Here is a 22539-nt window from a genome sequence, read left to right as displayed (position 1 = left end):
CCAGAGCCCTCCCCTCCTCCTGGTTTCACAGCGGGTGAGTGACCACCGGCGGGCGTTGGTTAGTGGTTATAGTTAGGGAAACGGGGCCACAGAAAAGAAGGGAGCCCAGATATGCACTTGTAATTTTATCTAACTACAAAATTTATCAGTCTTGGATTATATTATATCATTCTAACGTCGGTTTTCACCAGTGGATGAAGTCCATGAGTCCATCACAAGTAGCGAAGGATTACCCTGTAAGCACTTAGCGGAATGAACAATTATTTGGATGGCAATAATATTCAAACAAGATTTTAGCTACAGAAAGCCCTCAAATAAAGATGGCCAGCTTAAGAAAGTAAAAAGGGAGATTCAAGGGTAGCAGCCAACAGGTTAGTAAACAAGGAACCTTGTTGACTTTCTTGAAAGGACATGACTTCTCATTAAGTCTGCCATGCAAATTTAGAAACCTGGAGTTTAGATCCTGTAAATAAAAAGAGAAAAATGTCACCTTGTTTATAATTTGTGTCATCAATGTGCTTGACGTCTATGATCTAAAAGAATAAACAATTTTATCAGTAAACACTCAAATGCGTCTCTTAAACATTAGATAGACATAAGTGGAGATCAATACTTTAAATACATATTAGACTGCATGGGAAAAAGTTCAGTGACATGATAAGTAAACTTACACATGAAACCACCAATCAGTTATCCAATCTTCTCTCGAGAAGATGAAATGAGAGATTGGTCTATGCTGGGGTTGGTGATCAAGCAAGTCCAATACAATTATGACTCCTAATAAAATACGAGAAGAATATATGATTCGGCAATACATGAAATAGATAAAGCTAGTGTTGGTTATACCTGTATCATTTCGATTGCACATTTAGTAGAATACAATGATTTTGAACAAAATAGTTGACGGTAGGCTGCACGACGGCCACGACTCTTTAACGTTTCTTCCTATAATAAGTTGATGAGAAACATGGTTATCCAACATATACACGGAATAGAACACATCACCGACAAGTTAGAGACGAAATCACTCGAATTTACCTATGAATTCATTGGTAATTTTCGAAGAAAGGATAGCTTAACTTTTGACAGCAAACCGCCATTCCATAACTGATACAATCAACAAGCCATCTATTTGACACGTCTCAAAACTCAGTATTTGCAGGACTGGTGTTAAGAAAGATAAGTACTCACAAAACTTGAAAAGTCCATATTTGTTTGCTAAAACCTAGCATTCAATCGTAAGAACTGTACAGAAAACAAAGCTCACTTGCTAGTTACCTAATTTTACAAAAATAAAATTAAAGATAAAGAAATACTTTTCAGGTTAAGTAGTTGGGCCGGGAGAGGTTTGGCAAGTGAAAGAATACACAACAGGGTCAGTCGTGTAATGAAGATTTTCAGTAAATGTCAATGTACAATGGCGGATGCGATGTTCAGAAGTTCAAATGTTAAGAAATCAATACAGGACGATCAAAAGTGAGAAACGAGCAAAAGGAGTCCGACAGGAAGGGTCGAATGAAAGTCCTGGGTCAGAGTAAGGGGGAAGAAGAAGATTGAATCAATGAAATGGGATTACCTGTGTCTTCTGAGTTAAAATATTAATTTAAAAAAAGATATTTCAGCTAAAATCCTGGTTTCCACAAAGCAAACGATTCAGATTACATGCGCAATTCTAAAACAAATCGAATAAAACCTGTAAATTAATTTTGATTCATTTAGGGAAGATGTAATACAACTTACCCTGAATGGCATTGAGCAATATTTTGCGAGCCCCGAACGAAGTGACGCCGATGCTGATGAGGTCCTCATCCTTTAGAGTTGTAAACATCGCCATGTCGATTTCATTTCTCAAAAAGAGATCTGTAAAAAAATACAAAATGAGAAATGCAATTATTCAATTCAAAAGAATGAAAATTCAATTTCTTACCCGAGTAGTGAGATAAACCGACAGTCCCCAAAAAGTCGGAGAGATGACGCGACGAGTTCGGGTCGAATCTTGCGGCTGTTAGCGATGCGGGAATGCACGACTCGTTCGAAGCACCTGCCAGGGGAAATCGTGAATAAACAAATTCCAAGACAAATAACTAATTTAAGGAAAACACTCACAAGGTGAAGAAACGCTTGCGGAAGAGAGGCTGCAATCTGCGGTGCTGATTGGCGATTGCGGAGTTCCCACTACGATTCCGTTCAGCTGCAGAGGAGGACTGGTACCACACTGGACTTGTACAAATGACAACTCTTGTAACAGTTTCTTTGTAGTCGAAACTAGAAGATACAATTAATAATTAAGACCAATTTAAGTTAAAGAAATTAGTTGGCAAATTTACGGAAGGTATTGCGAACCAAATCTGCACGATGCAACCAAATGGGAGGCAAATTTGGCACGACAGCGTGACTGACGGGCAGATCTAGGCAGCGTCTCAACATCTCGTACAAATTACCTAATGAAAAAATCCCTTTTATTTACAATTAATTAAAATGTATTGACATGACTTACGTGCATTCAATTCGTACGAAGTGAGTCGGACAGTCAGTAGGGAACCCAAGGCGGAACGTTCGACGTGAAACAAAACGTCCATTTCTTGAGCTTCAGTCAGGAGGCAAGGATTGATACGATCCGACGATAATTGGACCATCAATTGCATCGGCAAAAGTCCCTACCAACGAGTAGAAAATCGCTCAGAAAAATGTTGCAACAATTTAAGAAAAGATTGAAAATGACTTACAGTGAGAAAAGTACTGGCGGTGTAAACAGAATCGACACTAGGTCCACGAATCCAAATGCAATACTTTTTCGGCATCTCCTTCAAGTTGGAAATATCCGGGATTCGAATTCCGGTTCCGGTTTCGGCAGCGATTTTGTCAATGTGGTCGTGAATAAGCCACACGTGGTCAAACGACGTTTCGATTTTCATCCCCATCGATTCCTGGCATTAATCGGATTATTTAATGGAAATAACGTTACAACTTTTAGTTTTTTGGGTACCAATTGGGTCTGCGTCATTCGACCGAAAAATGTCACTGCTTCCTTGAGACGTTGAATGCGATGGTGTTGGCCACGCATGTTCACCTGACAGTTGAGACCGTCGATTTTCGGGTAGAAACGCAACAGGACGCCATAAGTGGTGGAGAAGAAACTTTCTAGGGACATTTGGCCGATGGATGCAATCCGTTCATTGCTGCAATCGAGAATAATCTCGACGGGAATATCCATCTAGAATATACGAGAAGAACATGTTTTCAAGACAATGGCAAATCAAAATGGCCGACTGGTGCGGTGGATGGATGACTCACCCGAATGCGAGTCCGAGCTTGTTCGATGTTGGCCATGGGTCCACGAATAATGACGTTGTTGCACTTGTACTCTCCGACAATGCGATTACGATCAGGGAAATGAATACGAGTCCCTGACTCGTCCATCACGCGGTTCACATTTTGCCCAGATCTACCGATGAGATGCGAATGGTAAGGATAACTCACCTCCATCGACAATGTGGCTGCTGGAGACTGTAAATAATTTCAACAAAGATTTCTTTTTAGTTTCTTTTATCAACAAACACACACACAACAATTAATGTGAAAGGAATTAAATTTTTAACATACCAAAATGCCGGATGCAGAGCTGCTGAGAGATTCCATGGCGAGGTGTTGAGCCAACGAAAGAACAAGAGCGAATGAGGTCTCCCACACAACGACTCGACGGTCATGTAAGGTCAGAGACCAGCTGATCGATCAAGGTCAAACGGGGGGTCTTGAAAGTTAAATGGTCATGAACTTGCCTTCTCACATACGTCTTAACGCCCCTCTTCAACGAGTGTGGAATTGCCCAGTGGCTGTTATGTTAGATGCCCAACGGCCTTTTAAAAATTGACGTGACACAACAGCATGTGAACGTTGGCGATTGTTCGGTGTGTGTGTGAACAGTTTCATAAAGATCGGTAAGTTTACATCTGAGACTAACTTTTATAAGATTCTTTTTGATTAGATATCTGTTTTGAACATAATCCTTTAACATGCTTAATCTGAAATGCCAAATCTAATTAATTCTATAGCCTTAAGTAAATTTAACTCCCTTTGGGCCACAGTAAATGATGCTGTTAATGAGCTCTCTAAATTCTATACCTTTTCATGAGACATACAATTTAATACGATTTAAATGATTTCATTTCGAATATTAAAGAAATTATTGCTGAAAGAAGTTTATTAAAAGAAAATCTAAAGGCAATATGACAAAACACCTTTAGCAGATCCAGTTTCCAGAGTTAAAACAACATTTTGAAGCGTAATATTATGACGGAATTGCCAAGTGAAATTTCAAATTCCAGTTAGGTCAACAATGGGAGGTAATAAAACATGAAAGTATCGATAGCCATTTATATAGAACCCACTCATATAGATTTGAATGTTATTTCTAATGCCACGAATAGCCACGCCAGTATTTGCCATATCCGTAGTTGCGATAACCGTAGGGATTGTAGTAGTGGCCGAAGTAGCCACGACGGCGGTGCTCGTTAGCGTCTTGGTCGGCGACTGGAATAGCTTCCGCTTCCGGTTGCTGGATGTCTTCAGCGGCGGATCGTCGGCCACGCCAATGTTTGCCGTATCTGTAGGGGTTGTAGTGGCCGTAGGGATTGTAATAGTGGCCAAAGTAACGGCGACTGTGCCAGTCATCGACGTCCAGATCGGCTGGATCTTCGATGTTGGTGTTGAGATCCGCATCATCCGGTTTATTCTCGTCAACGGCAGCGGCCACAGCCATTAAACAAACCTACACAATCTGAATAGGTGAACAGAAATAGTTAACTTTAAATTTGTTTTTAAAATAATCTAGAATTAAATTGGACTCACCACGAATTTCATTTTCGATCGCTTTCAAGTGGAGGAGCTTATTGGCAAAGCTGCTTGTCAGTTGAGGAACTGCTACTGCTGGACTGTTTCTAGCTCGACTATTTATACTTGCACAAGGTGCCACGCCTTGAAACCGGAAATACTATTATGGCTGTATGAAGAAGAATCACGCGATAAACATTTGCTTCTTCTTCTCATTATGGGTTTAGCCTTTTTTCCAACCTCAAAATCGAGTCGGTCAGAACAACCAAAGTGAAGAAAGTTCGTCTAGTACATGACTGGGAAAAGTGGTCAGCGGAAGGTGCAATTTTCGGGAATTAAAAGTCCCAGCAACCATCCATGATGTCCTTCATGGATAAATAGTCTCCTTGGCACCCATCAGCTGTATCTAAATGGGAGTTAATTGTAGATAGAAAAGCAAGCTTATGGAAGACATGAAGTTGCCAGCCATTTTTGTGCTGTGTCTCCCTGACGACACGTTGACAGATCCGTCAGTTCTGGCCAAGTCAAATCATACCCAAATCTCGGCAGCCTTCCATCAACTTCGATCGCCAGACGCCAGTTATTCTATTGATCCGTTAGGATCAATACGATTTGTATCAAAGGTACCAATCCTGTCCTGTCTGTAAACGAACGTTTTGGAGAAAGTAGTTACAGATTAAATGTGGTCTCTTCCCCATACCCCATTTACAATAAATTAACAATAAAAATTTGACTTGTATAATAATAAGTCTGAATTAATAAACATGAAGAAAGATTCACTAGTCTTCAATTTTGACTAGTTTATATGTAAATCTCCGGGTTGTGGTGGAGAGAGAAAATGAATTTCAAAATGGCCGCCGCTTTCAATCCCTTCCTCCCCGTTTTTCCATTATTCTGCACTTAAAATATCGAGTTATAAAATAAAAACTGAATGATGGATAATTGATAATCGAACCATCGACGGATAAATAATATTTGGAGAGACTAACGTTTCAACGTCTGACTAGATGGACTGTGTTTACCTTAGGACTCGGCTTAGACGAATTTTTTGTTACTTCTTGTGATGTTAGGGTCTCTTTAAATTAATTCCTTTTTCTTTGCGGTGATTTGTACTTACCTATCTATTTGTCTTAATCCTTGTACCTGGTCTAAACGCCCCCGGAACGTGGCAGCATACGTAAACACCCCTCTCCCACTATCATTACCACTTACCATTCCATATAGACCTAAGACAAAGTAAATTCTGGCGCGACGCAAAAAAAAGCTAAATAATAAAAAAAAAAAAAAACAAAACAAGCAGCTTTCTGAACTCAAAACCACACACTTAGTAACAAATAAAGAACCCACTCAACGTATAACAAAAAAAAAAAAAAAAAATCAAAATCACCGTCGAAAATTCGATTTTGATCAAGTATTCCTTAAAACAGGCAGGCAACAGCATTAGACTGGCAGCATCATTGGCAATATCAGTCTTGCCTCAACGAAACCTATGAAACAAATCAGATATGAAGCAATGAAACAACAAACTTTTGTAAATGTGCAAGAAAGGTAGCTTCCCAATTAATGCAGTTAGAAAGCAGCAAGGTCAGCCGAAATGTTCTACATTGGACAGAACCAGCTGTGAATTAACCAGGATGCCAGACCTTGAAATAAAAAATAAATGTTATTGCACTGTCTGTAAAATTATAAGTGTTGATTCGAGGACAGTAAGTTACTAAATTTCTCCTAAAACAATAACCATGCAAGCAAGGTCACTTCCCAATTTATGCAGTTGGCATGCAGCAAGTCGAAATGTTTATTTGCATTGGACAAAAACAGCTTCAAATTAACCTGGCTGACAGAACCTAAGACATGAAAGAAATGTTATGCATTGTCATGTATATATAATCAGTAAAATATTAAGTATTGAATAGAAAAGTGAGTGCTTAAATTTCTCAAAACGATAAGTTAAGATTAATAATCTGAGTAAATCTAATAACCAAAACTGGAGAGCTTAGTGAAGAATAGAGACTTGAAAGAAATACTGGTAGTGGAGTATTCTGGTAGTAAACATCTTAGATCAAAATGGGTATGTGACCACGTAATGATGGCTCAACTTGATGTTCTCGAAACAGTAGGCAGGATTTCACCTATAAGTAAGCATCAAGGATTAACTATGTCACGATCGAGAAATGTAACCTTAAACAGAAAGAAGAGTACCTTAACACAGAGCACATTCGTCCTTTGCAGAAAACGAACGTCATTATAATATTATATACACAAGTCTGTGTATATTGCCTTGCCTGTCATAGGCAGCATCGCTTACTTCACATTTTGAAAAGTTTATCAAACTCTGAAATGGCCAGATTCAAATGAAATGCTGTTACGCTATGACATGTGAATTCACTTCAATACAGCACAATAAAAAATGAAAATATTAACTGATTGTATAAACATAGCCATCAGCATGAACATGGCCAAGTGTTTTCAGACGTTGAAGTCAAATATGATCTATTATGACTCTTGTCAGACAGAAGAGAAAACAATGGCATAGCATGCAAGCACATGACCAAGAGGACATGGCAAAGGTTGAAATGATTTGTTCTTACCTGAAACACAACACTAATAGCTACTTTATTAAATTAAAACAAAACGTGTATGTACCTTTGTTATTTTGTCAACTGGATATGGGAGCCACCCAGCTACTAACTGATATTGCATAGTGTAAAGCTCTTGACAAAAGGTCTTTAAACATTTCATCTTGGCCCCAACTGCAAGCAAATATTGTTTGGAACTAATGGGGTTGCTGATCCCAACCTAAATAGACTTGAGATTGGAATTCTTTTTATTTCAGGCCAGCATTTCAAATAGGAATGTGAGTCTGACACTGAATGTTTGAGGTTACTGCATTCATGGACTGATAACTCGAGGTCGGACAAGTAGAAGTGGACTGTATTTAAAGCAATCAATGTCTGTCGTGTAACTTCAAGTCACTGTCAGAATCAGAACATCGACACACAATCAGGCATCCATCATCATCAATCCTATTCGAGTAAAAAGGGGGTCACTAACAATTCAAGTAAAGCACGAGAGATAAAAATACCTGGGGACCAGTCTTCGATGGGAAAATGGAAATAAGAGTGGTCCGTCCTGGACACACTCATGCACATATAGGGCACAACACACACACAACCTGGGAGTAGCAATAAAACTTAGTGAAGTCGACAGAGAACAAACAATGAAGATAATACCTAAAGGAGGAGGTGTGAGAATTGCCACCTTGTCACAAATTGCATGTGTCGACGACGTCTGAGACTGCACGTCAGAACAATTTGGTCACAATATTCAAAACGCGAATACAAGTAATTATCTAAAAGAGGAACACAGACATGGTAAATCAATATTGGTTAGGAATAACATGGTCACAACTTAAAATACCTGTCAGGGCAAGAGTCACTTCAGTTCAGAAAAATTGGAAAGGACGAGATCACAAAGAAGATGACTTAGATTGACAGGGGAAAGGGGGGAAATAGGGCTAAACAGTGGTAGACAAGTGGCGCCATTAAAATTAACAAAAAGGCTAAACAGCATCCACCGAACCATTCTCCCCCGAACTGGATCCGGCTTCCGGAGCGAGTGAGCTTGGTTCCAATAAGGCGAGTTGATTAGCTCCACGGCGCAATATCCCTGTAGAAAACTCGACGTCTACCGCTCGAACTAGTTCATCCTTTCCCGGATACGTTCTCACAACTCTTCCGGTCCGCCAGCGTCCTCGCGGTGCATCCTTCCAATCGTCGAGCACGAAATCGCCAACCGCTAAGTTCCGGGCTGGTCTTGTCCATTTGCGTCGCGAGGTCATGGACTGCAGGAATGCTCCATGCCACAGCTCCCAGAAGCGGTCCGCCATCCGTTGAACGTACCGGTAGTGGTCCCGTGGTAAGGCACGAGAGAAATCACCCGCCGGTAGATCCGCAATTGGCGCGCGATTCAAAAAATCGTTCGGCGTCAAGGGCCGAATATCGTCAACATCTGAGCTGACATAAGTCAGAGGGCGGGAATTGAGCAGTCCTGACACCTCAAACAGGAGCGTCCGAAGAATCTCCTCGCTCGGATTACGCTGTCCGTTCAACTCCTTGTCCAGCACGGGGTAGAGCGCTCGCTTGACCGAACGCACCAGCGATTCGTGAGCTCCGCCAAAGTGGGGTGTCTGGGCTGGCTGGAACCACCATCGAATCCCGAGAGCTTTGAGCTCCGTCTCCAACGCCGAACTCTCCTTTAGTCTCTCCAGCTCTTCACGTAATAGTCGCTCTGCCCCGGTCAAATTAGTTCCGTTGTCGGAGAACATCTCAGCTGGTTTGCGGTAGATAGAAACGAAGCGGCGCAAAACCAGCAAGAAATCGTTGGCTGATAAAGAGATCGCCACGTCGACGTACACGGCACGCGTCACTAAACACGTAAACAGGGCGCCCCATCGCTTGGCCGTCCCTCTGTGGTAGGCGATGTCAATGGGGCCAAAATAGTCGACGGAGGTGTAGGTGAACGGAGGCTGGTGAGCACCTAGCCGGGCCCTGTGAACGTCCGCCATCATCTGTAGCGCTGCTTTTGGTCGGAAACGCCGACACGCCAGACACTCGTTGCGAGCTCTCTTGACCGCCTCTCTTCCTGCTGTGATCCAGAAATGTTGTCGCACCTGGGCAAGCACCATGTCAGTTCCGGAATGATGAAGCTGCTCATGAAAGGCGCGGATGATTGCTCGCGCTAACAGATGTCGGCCATTCAGAATCGGCGGATGAAGAACCTCGTACGGTAAATTCGCTCTGCTGAGACGGCCTCCAAGCCGCAACACCTTGTCAGCATCCAAAAAAGGGGTCAAGGGCTGCAAGGGTGATGTAGGGCGAATCACTTTTCCACGCTCCAGTCTGCTTATCTCCTCGGGATAGGTCTCCCTCTGGCACCGTCGGACGAGATCGAGATAGTCATTCTCTAATCTGATGAGAGTAGGCACGTCGCTGGCAGCTATCTTCACCGTCTTCCAGTCGAATGGCACTATCTTCTCCGACACGACATCACTCACATGGGCGCGGGCCCCACGCATCTCCGCCTTCTCCAAGGTCCAGGGGAGGTCTTGCGGCCAGGCCGTCTCATCTTGATACAAGAAGGGTGGTCCGTCCAACCACCACGCTGGGATTGCCCGGTCATCCAGTTGAGAGCGGGTCGCCGCATCCGCTGGGTTTAGGACTCCCGGGACGAAACGCCACTCTGAAGGGTCCGATAGGGTCTGGATTTCACCGATACGATTGCTCACGTAGACCTGGTAGTCACCAGATAGCGCTCGAACCCAGTTGCGCACCGTACTGCTATCGGTCCAGAAACGACGCGCTGCGATCTTCCGGGTCAATGAAGATTCCACAAAACGGGCAAAACGCGCTCCAAGAAGTCCAGCGTTCAGCTCCAACTTGCACACGGACACTGTTTTCAGCGGCGCCAACTTTGTCACGGCCTTGATGAAGCGCACGATCACTCGGTGGTCACGGTAAACATTACGGATAAAACATACGGCGGCGCAGGCCTCCTCAGAGGCGTCCACGAAAGTGTCCAGTTCGGTCCGGACGATTCGGTCTTCATCCGGAAAGAGGCAGCGGGCAAATTCCACCGTCTTTAGCTGCTGCATTGTGTCAAAATAGCTCTCCCACCATTCACGGTCCGGACCAGTCACCACATCCTCCCACTTCAGGCCTTTCACGCCAAGGTGGCGTAGTCGTATCTTGGCCTTAACGGTGATTGGAGCAGCGGCGCCAAGGGGATCGAATAATCCGGCAACCTTCGAAAGGAGCCCGGCCCGGGTGTAGTTGATCTCTGACAACCGGACACGAAACCCCAAAACATCAGTGGCTGGCCTCCAGGTGACGCCCAGGACCATCTCGGCGTCGTCAGCGCCAAGGTTGACCGTGTTGACGCTGCTCTCCTTTGGATCTGGTAGCGAGAGCTGCTCCAGCAGGCGTGCGTCGTTGCTCACCCAATGATTCAGATGGAAATCGCCACTGCTCAGAGCCTTGTTGACTGCTGTCGCCCGGCGCATCGCCTCGTCAGTGGTCTTGCTGGAATCCAGGTAATCGTCCACGTAGAGGTACCTCCGGATGGCGGCTGCCGCCTCACCCTGGTCTACGGCGGCGTCGTCTGCTGCTCTCCAGGTCGTTCGGATGGCCGTATAGGGCGAACATGAGACACCAAAGGTCACCCGGGTCATCTCACATGTTGTCAATGTTCCGTCCTCTTCCGGCCAGAGGAATCGAAGGTAGCGTCGATCCACGTCGTCTAGTCGGATCCGGCTGAACATGGCTCCTATGTCTGCCGACCACGCCACCTCTCCTTCCCGGAAGTGCAGAATTACCGCTGGGAGCGGATTTTGAAGTGCTGGACCAGGTGTGACGTAATCATTAAGGCTCCTCCCGCGGTACTTGGCAGCTGCGTCGAACACCAACCGCAGCTCAGGACGACCGGCAACCTTGGGTACTGCAAAATGGGGCAGCCAATATCGAGTTGGCCGCTCCTCGACCTCTGTGGTAGACAGCCGCCTTGCATAACCTTCAGCAAAGTTCTTGGCCATCGACTCTCGATAGTGTTTCTCATAGGCTGGATCTCTTGTAAATTTGTTCAAAAGCGGACGAATACGGGAATCAGCTACACTCCGGTTGTCGGGCAGCAATGGAGGCTCTTCATCCTTCCAGAGAATTGGGGCCTGGTAACCCACATCCAGCTTCTTGGTCTCAGCGTCCAGCTTCGCGACTGCCCGTCGATCTTCGGTGGACATTCCGGCACCCTGGTACTCGGTACCGAATGATTCGGTGTCGCAGAACCGTCGTAGTTGTTCCACCAGCTCCGCTGTGATGTGTACGTCTGAGGAGGCAAAGGCACGGTGGCAGAGGGCCTCCGTCGTCGATCCTGATCCCAGCACACCAAGGATTGTCCATCCTAGCCTGGTCTTGATAGCTGCTGGCTCGTCGTCGGCTCCAAGTCGATAATCTGTCGGTGTGATGAGAGTTGTATGGTTTAAACCAATCAGGACGTCAATTCTTCCGCCGGAACTGCGTAGCGGCGGCAAGTCGTTAAGGTGGGTCCAACGGTGGCGAAGCTGCTCCCAATTGTACACGGGAACTGGCTGTGTCACGGTCTTTAAGGTCGAGCCCTTAAGGGTCACCATGTCACCGAAGGCCGTTTTCAGCTGGAGAAACAATTCTTCTGAATTCGGATGCGTTGAAGCCGCATCAGCTACTCCCTGGATCCGAAGTGTCTGTCGCTCGCCTGAAATCCGTAGCGAACGAACTAATCCCTCACGGATGAAAGTTGTGTTGCTCCCGGCGTCCAACATGACATTAATGGGCACCAGCTCCCCGTCAGTATTCAGGGCGTCGAGGCGGATCACCCCAAAGGCGATGGTGCCGGACGTTGCTCTGGCGGAATGTGACGTGCCCGTTCTCTCCGGAAGTCCCCGGTCAGTGTGGATCAGAGGGTGGTGGAACGTCTTGCATCCGTCCTTGCCGCATTCTTTCTTGAAGCTACAGTTGCCAGCTCCATGTCGTACGCCGAAGCAACAGTAACACAGGCCACGCACCATGATGAAGGTCATTCGTCCAGCAACGGGCATATTCTTGAAGAATTGGCAATCAGCCAACCGATGCTCACCCTCACATTTAAAACAATATGGAGGCTTGGATGCTGGTGTCGTTCCCTCACGAGGCGTAGGGGCAGGAGCCCCTCGAGCCGGTCCGGCTCGGTGATTGGTGGAGGCCTGGTGGGCCCGTGAATGCCTCTTCTGATGATGCGGGTTGTTTCCCGTCTGGGGTGGCCGAGCTGGATTGTTGCTTTTCTGGTGCTGTTCGGCGGCAATGGAGTATGCATTCTGGTAGGCAGCCGCTCGCGTACATAGCCAGTGGCCGAACTCGTTCATGGTGCGCCGCTCCAATCCTCCACGCTGGCCGTCATTCCAGTGCAACCGATCCTGGGGCTGAAGTTTCTGCGTGAGCCGCTCGATCAAATCAGCATGGCCGGTCTCCCCGATCCAGGTGAGATTGAAGAGGTGAGTCCTCACCTTTTCGGCAAATCTACGGAAGGTAGCGGGCGTCGGAGGCTCGACTCGATCCAAGGCTTGAAGGTGTGCTGCACGGATAACTGCACGGCTGCCACATGTCTCTTTCAAACGTCGGAGAGACTCCTTGTAGGCCAGCTCACCTCCACCTAATCCGTAAACTAAATCGGCCGTCTCTCCCCGTACGTTCCTCTTCAAAATCGCCAGCTTCTCTCCAGGTGCCTTGCCGGTCTGGTGTACGAGTGAGTGAAAGAGGTCGATCCACTCAAACCAATCCAGAGCGCGCCCAGAGTAAACCTCCAAATCAACTCGAACCGATGTATGGCGATGATCACCGGAATAAACGAAGGGCTTCTCTCTTCCACTGCAATAGTTGGTGATCCATTCATCCGGAGCATGAACTCGTGCTACCGGTTTGTACGGGGGTACGGAGATAATCGACTTAAAATCGTCCTCTCGATCTCCATTTAAGTCCTTCTCCTCCCCTAGGTCCTGAACGGACTGCTTTGCTGCCTCCATCTCCTTCAATGCTTCTTCGGCTGCTTTGGCGGCCTCCTCGTAAACCTTCGTGGCGTCTTGGGCTCGTTGTCGGGCTGCGATTACTTCCGGATCTGTAGGATCCCATCCAGGGACGGAAGCTGAATCCCCCTCTCGGCTAGAGATATAAGCAGCCACCTCGTCCGCAACTCCGTCAACATCTCCTCCGTAACGCAGGAAGGCTTCTTGTTGTTGCTCTCCTTCAGCCTCCTCCAACAGCTCCAATAAACGGTCATTAATCGGGCCGGAATCACCAAGGAGGGTGCGAGCCTCATCCAGGAGGCGCGTGGCTTCACGGCGTGAAAGCTTGTTGGTTATAACTTTCCGCATACGGGTGCAGCATCCGGTTATCTTAAAGCGCAGTACCTTCTGGCGGGCCCTGCATTGGTCGATGGTGAATGCTGCAATATCCTCCGCCATGATGAAAAGGGCTAGGAGACAGCGAAGGATCAGAGCTAACAGCAACGTAGTGGATGGCAGCTCTGCTCGTCGATGGAGAATCTTCGTCTCCTGGGTTGCCTGCTTAACGGCAGGCTCTTAGTCAGTTCAAATGAGGGTAAAATTAGGATCCTGGAACACCGTCGGTCTATAGCTGAACTCCCCAACTTGGTTCTCGTCGAGTAGTCGGCTCTGCTTGACGGGCAAGGATCCTCTTAGCTGGAACTGGTCAGTTCCTTCCAACTTGGTTCTCGTTGGCTTGGTCGGGTCTGCTTAACGGCAGACAATCTTTGTCAAGGCGCCACAGCGCAGGTCAATTCAACGCTGATCAGCGTGGCCGGTCGGTTTTAACGGCAGGCAAATCAAATCAAATACTGGAAGGCGTGGGCAGGTCTGCTACAACGCCAGTCGAAGTCGAATCAGATGCTGAAGAGGCGTGGGCAGGTCTGCTACAAAGCCAGTTGAAGTCAAATCAAAACGCTGAAGGCGTGGGCAGGTCTGCTACAACGACAGTCGAAGTCAAATGAAATGCTGAAGATGAGGCGTGGGCAGGTCTGCTACAACGCCAGTTGAAGTCGAATCAAAACGCTGAAGGCGTGGGCAGGTCTGCTACAACGCCAGTCGAAGTCGAATCAAATGCTGAAGGCGTGGGCAGGTCTGCTACAACGCCAGTCGAAGTCGAATCAAATGCTGAACAGCGTGATTCAGAACGATGCCGGTAGCTCCGGCTCGAAGGACCAGATGATAACTCGAGGTCGGACAAGTAGAAGTGGACTGTATTTAAAGCAATCAATGTCTGTCGTGTAACTTCAAGTCACTGTCAGAATCAGAACATCGACACACAATCAGGCATCCATCATCATCAATCCTATTCGAGTAAAAAGGGGGTCACTAACAATTCAAGTAAAGCACGAGAGATAAAAATACCTGGGGACCAGTCTTCGATGGGAAAATGGAAATAAGAGTGGTCCGTCCTGGACACACTCATGCACATATAGGGCACAACACACACACAACCTGGGAGTAGCAATAAAACTTAGTGAAGTCGACAGAGAACAAACAATGAAGATAATACCTAAAGGAGGAGGTGTGAGAATTGCCACCTTGTCACAAATTGCATGTGTCGACGACGTCTGAGACTGCACGTCAGAACAATTTGGTCACAATATTCAAAACGCGAATACAAGTAATTATCTAAAAGAGGAACACAGACATGGTAAATCAATATTGGTTAGGAATAACATGGTCACAACTTAAAATACCTGTCAGGGCAAGAGTCACTTCAGTTCAGAAAAATTGGAAAGGACGAGATCACAAAGAAGATGACTTAGATTGACAGGGGAAAGGGGGGAAATAGGGCTAAACAGTGGTAGACAAGTGGCGCCATTAAAATTAACAAAAAGGCTAAACAGCATCCGCCGAACCATGGACTACTCTAATTAAGGACGGGACTCTTCACCTATCTCGCCGTGTTAAAGCTAGTCGGGTGGGCTATTTTCATGAGAAAATTAATAAAAAATATCAATAAATTCAGTTTTTTTCGCTTATTCTAACTATGTATATAAATCGATAGATCTTAGTGAAATAAACTAATCAATAACATATTGTAATTTTACTTTCAGCAGTAAGGGTAAAAGTGGGAAACACCGGTGCCCTCTAGCAACAAAGCACCCTAATCTCTTGCCAATATAACCTACAAGGTAAAGGAGAGATAGGCAGCTATTTCAGAGGAATAGAGATAAGAGAGTGGTCTCTCTTATACGCAATGGGTATCTGCTTTTAAACTTACAAGAGCATACGAGGTTTGGTTCCTAGATGGCACCGGTGTTTCCCACTATTTCAATTTTCCAATAAAGAATATCAAAATATCTCCATAAAGATAAATTTTAGGTATAGGAACATTAGGTTATTAAATACTTACTTTCTAATTCTGATTCCGATTCTCCCGAAAAAAATTTACAGGGCCGACATAGGAAATGCCGAAGAGTCCCGTCCTTAATTAGAATAGTCCATGCTGCATTACATACTTGGCCCGAGAGAGAAACACACTATCACACTCCTTTTCAGCATGTCGAGATGGCACGTCCAATGCAAGTGATAAAACCATTGCCTCACTTCAGGTACCAGTTCTTATTTTTGTTCTTATTTTATGTTCTTATTCTTGTTCTTATTCTTGTTCTTATTCTTGTTCTTATTCTTGTTCTTATTTTATGTTCTTATTCTTGTTCTTATTCTTGTTCTTATTCTTGTTCTTATTCTTGTTCTTATTCTTGTTCTTATTCTTGTTCTTATTCTTGTTCTTATTCTTGTTCTTATTCTTGTTCTTATTTTTGTTCTTATTTTTGTTCTTATTTTTGTTCTTATTCTTGTTCTTATTCTTGTTCTTGTTCTTGTTCTAATTCTTATTCTTATTCTTGTTCTTATTCTTGTTCTTATTCTTGTTCTTATTTTTGTTCTTATTTTTGTTCTTATTTTTGTTCTTATTCTTGTTCTTATTCTTGTTCTTTTTCTTGTTCTTATTTTTGTTCTTATTCTTGTTCTTATTCTTGTTCTTATTCTTGTTCTCTTTTTTGTTCTTATTTTTGTTCTTATTCTTGTTCTTATTCTTGTTCTTGTTCTTATTCTTATTCTTGTTCTTGTTCTTATTCTTGTTCTTATTCTTGTTCTTATTTTTGTTCTTATTTTTGTTCTTATTCTTATTCTTATATTGTTCTTGTTCTTATTCTTGTTCTTATTTTTGTTCTTATTTTTGTTCTTATTCTTGTTCTTATTCTTGTTCTTATTCTTGTTCTTATTTTTGTTCTTATTCTTTTTCTTATTCTTGTTCTTATTCTTGTTCTCTTTTTTGTTCTTATTTTTGTTCTTATTCTTGTTCTTATTCTTGTTCTTGTTCTTATTCTTGTTCTTGTTCTTATTCTTGTTCTTATTTTTTTTCTTATTTTTGTTCTTATTCTTATTCTTGTTCTTATTTTTGTTCTTATTTTTGTTCTTATTCTTGTTCTTATTCTTGTTCTTATTCTTGTTCTTATTTTTGTTCTTATTTTTGTTCTTATTCTTGTTCTTATTCTTGTTCTTCTTCTTGTTCTAATTCTTATTCTTATTCTTGTTCTTATTCTTGTTCTTATTTTTGTTCTTATTTTTGTTCTTATTTTTGTTCTTATTTTTGTTCTTATTTTTGTTCTTATTTTTGTTCTTATTCTTGTTCTTATTCTTGTTCTTATTTTTGTTCTTATTCTTGTTCTTATTTTTGTTCTTATTTTTGTTCTTATTTTTGTTCTTATTTTTGTTCTTATTTTTGTTCTTATTTTTGTTCTTATTCTTGTACTTATTTTTGTTCTTATTCTTGTACTTATTTTTGTTTTTATTTTTGTTCTTTTTCTTATTCTTGTTCTAGTTGTTATTCTTGTTCTTGTTCTTATTTTTGTTCTTATTCTTGTTCTTATTCTTGTTCTTATTCTTGTTCTTGTTCTTGTTCTTGTTCTTGTTCTTGTTCTTGTTCTTGTTCTTGTTCTTGTTCTTGTTCTTGTTCTTGTTCTTATTCTTGTTCTTATTTTTGTTCTTACTTTTGTTCTTATTCTTGTTCTTATTTTTGTTCTTATTTTTGTTCTTATTCTTGTTCTTATTTTTGTTCTTGTTCTTATTCTTGTTCTAGTTCTTATTCTTGTTCTTGTTCTTATTTTTGTTCTTATTCTTGTTCTTATTCTTGTTCTTACTCTTGTTCTTGTTCTTGTTCTTGTTCTAATTCTTATTCTTATTCTTGTTCTTATTCTTGTTCTTATTCTTGTTCTTATTTTTGTTCTTATTTTTGTTCTTATTCTTGTTCTTATTCTTGTTCTTGTTCTTATTCTTGTTCTTATTTTTGTTCTTGTTCATATTCTTGTTCTAGTTCTTATTCTTGTTCTTGTTCTTATTTTTTTTCTTATTCTTGTTCTTATTGTCGTTCTTATTTTTGTTCTTATTCTTGTTCTTATTTTTTTTTTTATTCTTGTTCTTTTTCTTTTTCTTATTTTTGTTATTATTTTTGTTCTTATTCTTGTTCTTATTCTTGTTCTTATTGTTGTTCTTATTCTTGTTGTTATTCTTGTTCTTCTTCTTCTTCTTATTCTTGTTCTTATTCTTGTTCTTATTTTTGTTCTTATTTTTGTTCTTATTCTTGTTCTTATTTTGGTTCTTGTTCATATTCTTGTTCTAGTTCTTATTCTTGTTCTTGTTCTTATTTTTGTTCTTATTCTTGTTCTTATTCTTGTTCTTATTTTTGTTCTTATTTTTGTTCTTATTTTTGTTCTTATTCTTGTTCTTGTTCTTATTCTTATTCTTGTTCTTGTTCTTATTCTTGTTCTTATTCTTGTTCTTATTTTTGTTCTTATTTTTGTTCTTATTCTTATTCTTATATTGTTCTTGTTCTTATTCTTGTTCTTATTTTTGTTCTTATTTTTGTTCTTATTCTTGTTCTTATTCTTGTTCTTATTCTTGTTCTTATTTTTGTTCTTATTCTTTTTCTTATTCTTGTTCTTATTCTTGTTCTCTTTTTTGTTCTTATTTTTGTTCTTATTCTTGTTCTTATTCTTGTTCTTGTTCTTATTCTTATTCTTGTTCTTGTTCTTATTCTTGTTCTTATTTTTTTTCTTATTTTTGTTCTTATTCTTATTCTTGTTCTTATTTTTGTTCTTATTTTTGTTCTTATTCTTGTTCTTATTCTTGTTCTTATTCTTGTTCTTATTTTTGTTCTTATTTTTGTTCTTATTCTTGTTCTTATTCTTGTTCTTGTTCTTGTTCTAATTCTTATTCTTATTCTTGTTCTTATTCTTGTTCTTATTTTTGTTCTTATTTTTGTTCTTATTTTTGTTCTTATTTTTGTTCTTATTTTTGTTCTTATTCTTGTTCTTATTTTTGTTCTTATTTTTGTTCTTATTTTTGTTCTTATTCTTGTTCTTATTTTTGTTCTTATTTTTGTTCTTATTCTTGTTCTTATTCTTGTTCTTATTTTTGTTCTTATTTTTGTTCTTATTCTTGTTCTTATTCTTGTTCTTATTTTTGTTCTTATTCTTGTTCTTATTTTTGTTCTTGTTCATATTCTTGTTCTAGTTCTTATTCTTGTTCTTGTTCTTATTTTTTTCTTATTCTTGTTCTTATTCTTGTTCTTATTTTTGTTCTTATTCTTGTTCTTATTTTTGTTCTTGTTCTTTTTCTTATTCTTGTTCTTATTTTTGTTTTTATATTTGTTCTTATTCTTGTTTTTATTCTTGTTCTTGTTCTTGTTCTTATTCTTATTCTTGTTCTTATTCTTGTTCTTGTTCTTGTTCTTGTTCTTGTTCTTATTCTTATTCTTATATTGTTCTTGTTCTTATTCTTGTTCTTATTTTTGTTCTTATTTTTGTTCTTATTCTTGTTCTTATTCTTGTTCTTATTCTTGTTCTTATTTTTGTTCTTATTCTTTTTCTTATTCTTGTTCTTATTCTTGTTCTCTTTTTTGTTCTTATTTTTGTTCTTATTCTTGTTCTTATTCTTGTTCTTGTTCTTGTTCTTATTCTTATTCTTGTTCTTGTTCTTATTCTTGTTCTTATTTTTTTTCTTATTTTTGTTCTTATTCTTATTCTTATTTTTGTTCTTATTTTTGTTCTTATTCTTGTTCTTATTCTTGTTCTTATTCTTGTTCTTATTTTTGTTTTTATTTTTGTTCTTATTCTTGTTCTAATTCTTGTTCTTGTTCTTGTTCTAATTCTTATTCTTATTCTTGTTCTTATTCTTGTTCTTATTCTTGTTCTTATTTTTGTTCTTATTCTTGTTCTTATTTTTGTTCTTGTTCATATTCTTGTTCTAGTTCTTGTTCTTATTCTTGTTCTTATTTTTGTTCTTATTCTTGTTCTTATTTTTGTTCTTGTTCTTGTTCTTATTCTTGTTCTTATTCTTGTTCTTATTCTTGTTCTTATTTTTGTTCTTATTTTTGTTCTTATTCTTGTTCTTATTTTTGTTCTTATTCTTGTACTTATTTTTGTTCTTATTCTTGTACTTATTTTTGTTCTTATTCTTGTTCTTATTTTTGTTCTTTTTCTTATTCTTGTTCTAGTTCTTATTCTTGTTCTTGTTCTTATTTTTGTTCTTATTCTTGTTCTTATTCTTGTTCTTATTCTTGTTCTTGTTCTTGTTCTTGTTCTTGTTCTTGTTCTTGTTCTTGTTCTTGTTCTTGTTCTTGTTCTTGTTCTTGTTCTTGTTCTTGTTCTTGTTCTTGTTCTTGTTCTTGTTCTTGTTCTTATTCTTGTTCTTATTTTTTTTCTTATTTTTGTTCTTATTCTTATTCTTATTTTTGTTCTTATTTTTGTTCTTATTCTTTTTCTTATTCTTGTTCTTATTCTTGTTCTCTTTTTTGTTCTTATTTTTGTTCTTATTCTTGTTCTTATTCTTGTTCTTGTTCTTATTCTTATTCTTGTTCTTGTTCTTATTCTTGTTCTTATTTTTTTTCTTATTTTTGTTCTTATTCTTATTCTTATTTTTGTTCTTATTTTTGTTCTTATTCTTGTTCTTATTCTTGTTCTTATTCTTGTTCTTATTTTTGTTTTTATTTTTGTTCTTATTCTTGTTCTTATTCTTGTTCTTGTTCTTGTTCTAATTCTTATTCTTATTCTTGTTCTTATTCTTGTTCTTATTCTTGTTCTTATTTTTGTTCTTATTCTTGTTCTTATTTTTGTTCTTGTTCATATTCTTGTTCTAGTTCTTATTCTTGTTCTTGTTCTTATTTTTTTTCTTATTCTTGTTCTTATTGTCGTTCTTATTTTTGTTCTTATTCTTGTTCTTATTTTTTTTTTATTCTTGTTCTTTTTCTTTTTCTTATTTTTGTTATTATTTTTGTTCTTATTCTTGTTCTTATTCTTGTTCTTATTGTTGTTCTTATTCTTGTTGTTATTCTTGTTCTTCTTCTTCTTCTTATTCTTGTTCTTATTCTTGTTCTTATTTTTGTTCTTATTTTTGTTCTTATTCTTGTTCTTATTTTGGTTCTTGTTCATATTCTTGTTCTAGTTCTTATTCTTGTTCTTGTTCTTATTTTTGTTCTTATTCTTGTTCTTATTCTTGTTCTTATTTTTGTTCTTATTTTTGTTCTTATTTTTGTTCTTATTCTTGTTCTTGTTCTTATTCTTATTCTTGTTCTTGTTCTTATTCTTGTTCTTATTCTTGTTCTTATTTTTGTTCTTATTTTTGTTCTTATTCTTATTCTTATATTGTTCTTGTTCTTATTCTTGTTCTTATTTTTGTTCTTATTTTTGTTCTTATTCTTGTTCTTATTCTTGTTCTTATTCTTGTTCTTATTTTTGTTCTTATTCTTTTTCTTATTCTTGTTCTTATTCTTGTTCTCTTTTTTGTTCTTATTTTTGTTCTTATTCTTGTTCTTATTCTTGTTCTTGTTCTTATTCTTATTCTTGTTCTTGTTCTTATTCTTGTTCTTATTTTTTTTCTTATTTTTGTTCTTATTCTTATTCTTGTTCTTATTTTTGTTCTTATTTTTGTTCTTATTCTTGTTCTTATTCTTGTTCTTATTCTTGTTCTTATTTTTGTTCTTATTTTTGTTCTTATTCTTGTTCTTATTCTTGTTCTTGTTCTTGTTCTAATTCTTATTCTTATTCTTGTTCTTATTCTTGTTCTTATTTTTGTTCTTATTTTTGTTCTTATTTTTGTTCTTATTTTTGTTCTTATTTTTGTTCTTATTCTTGTTCTTATTTTTGTTCTTATTTTTGTTCTTATTTTTGTTCTTATTCTTGTTCTTATTTTTGTTCTTATTTTTGTTCTTATTCTTGTTCTTATTCTTGTTCTTATTTTTGTTCTTATTTTTGTTCTTATTCTTGTTCTTATTCTTGTTCTTATTTTTGTTCTTATTCTTGTTCTTATTTTTGTTCTTGTTCATATTCTTGTTCTAGTTCTTATTCTTGTTCTTGTTCTTATTTTTTTCTTATTCTTGTTCTTATTCTTGTTCTTATTTTTGTTCTTATTCTTGTTCTTATTTTTGTTCTTGTTCTTTTTCTTATTCTTGTTCTTATTTTTGTTTTTATATTTGTTCTTATTCTTGTTTTTATTCTTGTTCTTGTTCTTGTTCTTATTCTTATTCTTGTTCTTATTCTTGTTCTTGTTCTTGTTCTTGTTCTTGTTCTTATTCTTATTCTTATATTGTTCTTGTTCTTATTCTTGTTCTTATTTTTGTTCTTATTTTTGTTCTTATTCTTGTTCTTATTCTTGTTCTTATTCTTGTTCTTATTTTTGTTCTTATTCTTTTTCTTATTCTTGTTCTTATTCTTGTTCTCTTTTTTGTTCTTATTTTTGTTCTTATTCTTGTTCTTATTCTTGTTCTTGTTCTTGTTCTTATTCTTATTCTTGTTCTTGTTCTTATTCTTGTTCTTATTTTTTTTCTTATTTTTGTTCTTATTCTTATTCTTATTTTTGTTCTTATTTTTGTTCTTATTCTTGTTCTTATTCTTGTTCTTATTCTTGTTCTTATTTTTGTTTTTATTTTTGTTCTTATTCTTGTTCTAATTCTTGTTCTTGTTCTTGTTCTAATTCTTATTCTTATTCTTGTTCTTATTCTTGTTCTTATTCTTGTTCTTATTTTTGTTCTTATTCTTGTTCTTATTTTTGTTCTTGTTCATATTCTTGTTCTAGTTCTTGTTCTTATTCTTGTTCTTATT

The 22539-nt window shown here is 38.9% G+C and overlaps 2 protein-coding genes and 4 long non-coding RNA genes across 9 annotated transcripts; all 6 read right to left on the bottom strand.

The window, feature by feature from the left end:
• Positions 1-309: 309 nt before the first annotated feature.
• LOC124314951 lies at positions 310-1145 on the bottom strand. Its single transcript, XR_006911412.1, has 4 exons — positions 1039-1145; positions 847-945; positions 672-777; positions 310-463 (listed from the first exon to the last, which is right to left on the bottom strand). It is a non-coding gene; the product is annotated as an uncharacterized LOC124314951 (long non-coding RNA).
• Positions 1146-1429: 284 nt separating this feature from the next.
• On the bottom strand, positions 1430-3706 carry LOC124314725 (protein bicaudal C homolog 1-like). 2 transcript variants are annotated; one of them, XM_046780059.1, is made up of 10 exons: positions 3604-3706; positions 3295-3507; positions 2987-3214; positions 2727-2927; positions 2498-2657; positions 2328-2441; positions 2107-2265; positions 1928-2041; positions 1741-1860; positions 1430-1672 (listed from the first exon to the last, which is right to left on the bottom strand). In XM_046780059.1, exons 1-10 carry the CDS (start codon positions 3637-3639, stop codon positions 1659-1661), a joined length of 1359 nt encoding a protein of 452 aa, XP_046636015.1. In that variant the 5' UTR covers positions 3640-3706; the 3' UTR covers positions 1430-1658. The 2 variants fall into 2 exon arrangements, with proteins under 2 accessions (XP_046636015.1, XP_046636014.1); XM_046780058.1 differs by lacking the exon at positions 1430-1672 and having other exon boundaries at positions 1679-1860.
• A 477-nt stretch (positions 3707-4183) lies between these two features.
• LOC124314952 lies at positions 4184-7714 on the bottom strand. 3 transcript variants are annotated; one of them, XR_006911414.1, is made up of 7 exons: positions 7474-7714; positions 7030-7418; positions 6855-6959; positions 6546-6674; positions 5071-6473; positions 4849-4999; positions 4184-4777 (listed from the first exon to the last, which is right to left on the bottom strand). It is a non-coding gene; the product is annotated as an uncharacterized LOC124314952 (long non-coding RNA). The 3 variants fall into 3 exon arrangements; XR_006911415.1 differs by having other exon boundaries at positions 5123-6674; XR_006911413.1 differs by having other exon boundaries at positions 5071-6674; positions 7030-7162.
• A 13-nt stretch (positions 7715-7727) lies between these two features.
• Positions 7728-8312, bottom strand: LOC124314973. The gene is made up of 4 exons (XR_006911446.1): positions 8248-8312; positions 8061-8179; positions 7913-8002; positions 7728-7853 (listed from the first exon to the last, which is right to left on the bottom strand). It is a non-coding gene; the product is annotated as an uncharacterized LOC124314973 (long non-coding RNA).
• A 77-nt stretch (positions 8313-8389) lies between these two features.
• Positions 8390-13414, bottom strand: LOC124314568. The gene has a single exon (XM_046779763.1). The coding sequence runs from the start codon at positions 13412-13414 to the stop codon at positions 8390-8392; it is 5025 nt and encodes a 1674-aa protein (XP_046635719.1).
• Positions 13415-13645: 231 nt separating this feature from the next.
• On the bottom strand, positions 13646-15267 carry LOC124314968. The gene is made up of 4 exons (XR_006911441.1): positions 15133-15267; positions 14946-15064; positions 14798-14887; positions 13646-14738 (listed from the first exon to the last, which is right to left on the bottom strand). It is a non-coding gene; the product is annotated as an uncharacterized LOC124314968 (long non-coding RNA).
• Positions 15268-22539: the final 7272 nt, after the last annotated feature.

Source organism: Daphnia pulicaria, chromosome 10 (genome assembly GCF_021234035.1).
Source record: "Daphnia pulicaria isolate SC F1-1A chromosome 10, SC_F0-13Bv2, whole genome shotgun sequence".
In the NCBI taxonomy this organism is placed as follows: Eukaryota; Metazoa; Arthropoda; class Branchiopoda; order Diplostraca; family Daphniidae; genus Daphnia; species Daphnia pulicaria.
The sequence above is the reverse complement of the archived record's forward strand: the minus strand, read 5'-3'. Positions and strand labels throughout refer to the sequence as shown.